At 45.3% G+C, this 6,147-nt stretch overlaps 1 protein-coding gene across 1 annotated transcript; it reads left to right on the forward strand.

Annotated features, from left to right (window-relative positions):
* The first annotated feature begins 5,211 nt into the window (after positions 1-5,211).
* Positions 5,212-5,895, forward strand: LOC135899628 (NPC1-like intracellular cholesterol transporter 1). The gene has a single exon (XM_065428931.1). The coding sequence runs from the start codon at positions 5,212-5,214 to the stop codon at positions 5,893-5,895; it is 684 nt and encodes a 227-aa protein (XP_065285003.1).
* The last annotated feature ends 252 nt before the right edge of the window (positions 5,896-6,147 follow it).

The raw sequence follows: 6,147 nt of genomic DNA on the forward strand, positions 1-6,147 counted from the left end.
ATATGATGATGTCATTTGTATATTTATATTTGACGCTTATAACTTTAAACAATTCAACCCATTCTTACAGATTGCTACGGTGGCAAGTTGAGGGTGTAAAGGCGTTTATTAGTCATCGGCGTTTGGGACCTGACCGTTAGATCAGTGCACGGACTCCCGGTAGGAGCGACGTTTCGTAGTGCAAAAACGCTGGAGAGGCTGAGCCACTAGAAAGCAGTGCAGAGGGTGGCCTACTATAGCGTCTCTTTTCTTCTCTACAATTACTCCCGGCAACGAAAATGGAGCCGTCCCGCGGCCTACAGATCCTCACTATGAGTGCGGCTTGAGGCGTTCGACGTTGACAATGTCTCATGTACGACGGCACATGTCCCTAGATGGTTCAACAAGTTCGATTCGCACTAAACGCTCGAATAATCCTGAGCCATGCATTTTGTACGCTCAGGCAAAAAATGAACTCCAGAAAAAAACCACCTCGTCCATAAATTTCTTCTATCATGTTCAGTTGCCGAAACTGCTCAAGTCCCGTAAATTCTGGTCTTTCATATCTCCTGGCTCTTCTTCTTCCACATCTTTTAAAATAAACAACAGTGTTGTTAGTGATCCATTAGAGATTTCAGAAGTGTTTAATTTATATTTTCAGTCAATATTCACCTCGAATGATTCCAGTCGTTCAACATTTGCAACTAACGATTCATATGCAATTGATGATATCAACATTACACTAGAAGGCGTTTTGAATCTCATACTAAACTTAGATACTAAAAAACCAGCCAGCCCTGATGGAATTCTGAATTCCTTTTGTGCGTTTTATAGATAGATAGATAGATAGATAGATAAGTAAATAAATAAATAAGTAAATAAATAAATAAATAAATAAATATCCCGTAACTGACGAGGGATACGCGTCCGACGACACGGTAGGGTTCTTCATACATTGAGGAGTAGTTTTGAAGAGAGACCAGGTGCAGTGGAGGGAACCGCGAGCCACACAAGCGCTCCAGGAAGGAACGTGGGCACAGAAGTGGTGTTACCACGACTGATCTTTTCACGCTCTTGGTCATTGGAGTTGAAGTGCCCAGGAGGATCGCGGCGCTCTTCAGCATGTCTTTCCGTGGTAGAAATGGGCGCACGTTCAGATGCATGTGGCCTGTATGGTGGAATTGTGTCGATTTTGTCCCTGATAAGCAATAGGCTCGACGCACGGTTGTGAGCTCTGCAATACGATAACGCACGAGCGCGCTCATGTGCTTTTATTTCATATCTCGCGGGCTTTCTTTAAACGCCGAAAAAATCGTCACACACCTTGCAGTAGGTTGTCACAAAAAATTGGATCGGTTATTTCTGAACCCCCTCTACAACGCACGAAAACACACTTGGCCGTCAAGTAATTATTAAAGATCGTGCATAATTAATCTTAGTTAACTAATAATGCGGAATGTAAAAAAATACCCTAAAGGGCGCCACATGACAGCAGACCATGTCTTTGGTTTCATTCAGCTGCGGCTAACCACTTTTTTTTTCAATCATTGGTTCAAGTTAGGTGAAACACCCTGTATACTATCGCTGGTAGCAGAGGTTCATCGTTTCCTCGTGCCGCTCGCCATGCCACGTTGCCTCGTTGGTTATTCACAGCTGACATCAATCGTTACACTCGATACAGAGATGACAACCTTGCGGAAACAACGCCGGCATATCTTGCGTGATCACCAGCAACAAATGGGCGTTCCCACAGCGGCAGCAGTAACACATGCTCATCAAGCACACTCGGCCACTTCGACCGAAGCAGCGGTCTCTTTGCGTAAGCAGTAAGAGGTCGTTGGCACGCTCTTTGATCGTTACGTCTATTGTGTGTACTGAAGCCCTACATACGCTGACCCTCATCGCGGCGCGATAAATTCATCGGCAGCATCCCGAAGCATGACGGGGTGCCGCGCACCGGGGCTGCCTTGCACTGCCATGCTCTATAATTTTCATAATTAAGTCACCGTTTAAGTTACTTTTGATTTGATGTCTATAACGCCATGCTGTATGAAAGCATGACACGCTGTTCGCAGTTACATATGGTCACGAAAATGTTCATTTAATTACAGCAGAAAAGACACCATTGAGGACGTGCATGAATGAAAACTATACCCATGTACTAGTAGCGTAAATGATTCAGTATCACTGTTGATTTCATGATACCAGTTCCTAGTAGGTGTGGTTGCACTCGCTTTACGACATTTCATTTGATGTTGATGACATTATGGTGTGCAAAACAGAGATCTTGGCATAGTATTATAGTAGTAACTAGTGATCACTAGTGACTACAGTTACATTATTTAGTTCGATTGTGTCCATGCTTTGTTAATTGTTCATATTGATATGCACACTTGTTTGTCATTACCCGGTGACCGCATTTCACCGGCTAACAAAAGTTAACCGTTATCGCTCAGTGCAAGACGCGCCTTTCTTTATCGGAAGCTTCTGGAATGTTATTCATGATGGTTCTACCCGTTGTCTATGTTGTCGCTGAGCATCGTGTAAACAACTTCCGTGCGCGACGGGATTAGTGGTGTACATTCTAGAACTTACACGAGCACAAGCGATCACACTGGAAGGTTCATTTATCCATGTGTAATAGCAAACGCGTCTGATTCGCAGATCATATTTAGACGGTCACCGCCTGTACTCGCGGCTACCGTTGTGCTTGAGTGTTGTTCTGTGGGCTCAAGTACCCCCTATAAGGTGTTAGTTTCGTAATGCACAGTGTTCGTTGCTTCGTTCTTCACCACAACGAGGCAAGATAATTGAGCGTGATTAGCAATTTGTTTTCATGAGTTAATCTAGAACATTATGTCACTTTTTTCTCAGAACCAAATGAAGCATATTACTTAAGAAAAGGTGCTGGGCCAAAGGCAGGTAAGAACGAGAGGGTATCTACACGGGCAAGTGGAGAAGAAAACGCATATAAAACACTTTACCATGCACCGCAACTTGAGAAAAAACAGCACGCGCTGCCACACTTTAAGGCTTCGATGTTATTCCACAAACTCATTCGGTCCGCTTCATTTTGCAGGATCTGACAGTCTCACCTGTTCTCACTACGTCAGGACGTGTATGTGCGTCATAGCTGAACGTTCAAATCGCGCAGTTTCAAGATGATAGAGGAACCCTTTTCGTCAAATAGTAGAATAAAAACAAACTGGACCCACATATGGAGTTAGCTACATAGTATATTCCACAAGAGTACAATAATCAGATGAATGCCTGTTGCGTGGTAATCAGCTTTTTAATAACCCCGCCATGCATATGAAAGGGGTCTACTGAGCGTCCCACGGAAACATTTAGCCTGCCGAATCAACCTAGACGAGACAGTATAGTGCGAGAGAGTTGTCGCGATTGAGTGCCGCTTTCAATTGACGAAAGACGAGGCATTGCATAACAATCGGTTTTTTAAAAAAAATGCTTGCCATGAAGTTACGCCGATGGCTTCGCCCGACGTTGGCTTCGTTGAAGTACTTCGAAGTCCGGGATTCCTGGACATGAAGAGCAAAGTGGCTGAGCTAAAAATATACAAAGCAGTTTTTTACGAAAATTAATTACTAATTATTTGTGTTTTACACATGGAAACCTTACTTGAGCACATTGAGCCACACTGCTGTGTCCACATCGTAGCACTGCACAATCGGCGGGGTAGCTCTAAAGTTGTATTAAGATGATAAATATTGCGCGCAAAAGGACAATGACACCCGTTTAATGAAATGTATCATCACCACCTAAGGGTTGCAGTGTAAGGTAATTTACATCAGTATATTTTTCATAGTTGAAGAGCATTAGCCTGAAAGAACGCTTATTCCAGTAAAAAAAGAAACTAATATTGATAGGCATACTGCATCATTTGGACTAAATCATGTCTTTTTAATACTCTAAACTTACGACTAGCCTACAATGTGCTCAACGGATCATACACAGAGAGATAATACATTTGGTCAATGCGCATAGATGATTATGCATGGGTCGATGTCGTAGATGTCTACATAGGGCTGCGAAGTCGTGCAAACCACGTGGCCGTTCGTCGTCGTAACATTTGCGCTGCAATGTGCGCCTGTAACTGGCCAATACGGCAGCCCTGATGACGTCCTGAAAGGCGGGGTTTCCTTGTGCGATTTGGGCCTTGCTTGCTGTTTGTTGTCATGTTATTATGTACCTTCCACTGTACGCAATAAGGTCACTCAGCTTGTCGTGAACTGTAGTAATTGTTCTTACGTCATATTTTTGTCATGGCGTCACGGCGTATATCACTATGTATCTTCTAAACATAGTGTATATCACTATGTTTGCGGAGTTAGTAGACTCACATAAGTTTATAAGTTCCTTTTTTGCAAGTCCAGGAAACGTTGAAAGCCTATTTCGTTCATGTGTGGAAGCTGCAGGTTCAAAATAATAGCAGAGAAACATCCATATTCTAAACATTGAATGGTGTTCTCAGCTTAATTTTGGGATACGACTAAGCAATACTAGTTGCATGCGCATTTCGTTTCATTAGAGCTGTGCGCTGCTACTTTCCTGACAAGAATCTACAAGTCGACAAGGCCCTGGGAACGGTTTTGACAGGAAAGCATTACTATGCAACGTCAAAGGATGAGCACAAAAGATTGAATACAAGTGTTGTCGAGTGACAAAATTTCGCCGTAATTGGTGCGCGGCATTTACAAGCGCTATGTTGCAGAGGAAGATGCAGTAAGGAATCATGCTCTTCATAAACGTGCTGGACAATTAAACATTACGGTAGCTTCAGTTAGGGTGCCTAGAGGTTTGAGTGGTTGTGACATAAAACACTTTTATGGATGTAATGCGTTACAGAGATTTTTGTCCAGGCTGTTTCTGCCTTAAGACATATTCCTGAGCTTTTCTTCAACGCAATATTCAATGCAACAAATTGGGTTCGCATTGTAGCCAAACGCTTGGCTGCAACGCAGCATTTGGCTGCCTCTTTATCAGATAATTGTGTCGCTAACTGCAACGCATGTCTGCCTAATGAACGGCGTACGATGACCCGCGCGCGTTATCGGCAATTCATGTGATCAGCTTTATCTAACTCGCGGGGGGACACTGCTGACCAAGTGCAAACGTTGCGAAAGCATATCAATGGCTTCGCGTGGTATTAAAGAAGCAGACGCAAGCTCCACTGATGCACCGTTGAGGGCTCCGTGACAAGCACGCGCCACGATGTCCAGCAGCTGGCTTTTCACCGTCGCTGTAAGCGTCACGCTGGTGTCGTCGGCACTGTCTCAGTGCGTGACGTACGGCTACTGCGGCAAAGACGAGGACTCCGGCAAGCCGCTGCCATGTGCGGTCAAGCGTGATCCGGTCCCCATCGAGAGTAGCATCCTCAAGGACGCGTGTCCCGCGCTGATCGATTCTTCCGGCAAGTCGGTGCCCGCCTGCTGCGACGCGAAGCAGGCGGCGGCGTTCAAGTCTGAGTTGAAGAGCCTCGTAAAACTCGGCGTTAAGAAGACAGGCCCGTGCTTCCGCAACTTCCAAAACCTCGTCTGCCAGGCGTTCTGCTCGCCCAAGCAGTCCGAATTCGTCGCCATCAATGGCACCAGCAGCGAGGGAAGCGGCCAACTCTCGGCCACGGAATCGGTCTACGCCGTGCACAAGAAGTTCGCCGAAAAAGTGTACGATTCCTGCAAGGGCGTCCGCACCTACGTCTTCTGGACCAAGCTGATGTCGTACATGTGCGGGAAGCACGGCGCCCGTGGCTGCTCGGCCCAGCGCTTCCTCGACTTCGTGGGCTCCACCTCCTCGGAGGGCGGCTACTCGCCCCTCAAGATCCGCCACGTTCTCACCGAGGGCCCGATTATGGTAGCCGGCCAGAAACTGGAGCCTTTCAACCCCAAGTTTCTCTGATTTTGCGATTAGACGTGGCAGGAACGTGATTAGCAATGGTTGGAGCAATAAATTATTACTTGAACAAGCAGCAGCTGTAAAACGGGAAATTCGTTTCTCTTTCTTATTTCATTTTATATATTTACTCTCAGCGTCAGTCAAGCCAGCATACAGGCAGTGGGTCTTAAAATAAACAAAGTAAAGATAATGACGTGGGAGTTTACAGAAAGGTGATCGGGAGGTTCGGTTTTAAGTTTTAGTGGATTCATAATG

This window comes from Dermacentor albipictus, chromosome 7 (genome assembly GCF_038994185.2).
Source record: "Dermacentor albipictus isolate Rhodes 1998 colony chromosome 7, USDA_Dalb.pri_finalv2, whole genome shotgun sequence".
Lineage (NCBI taxonomy): Eukaryota > Metazoa > Arthropoda > Arachnida > Ixodida > Ixodidae > Dermacentor > Dermacentor albipictus.

Excerpts from the sequence above, each read along its gene's own strand:
- LOC135899628 (XM_065428931.1), top strand. The coding sequence starts at position 5,212 with ATGTCCAGCAGCTGGCTTTTCACCGTCGCTGTAAGCGTCACGCTGGTG.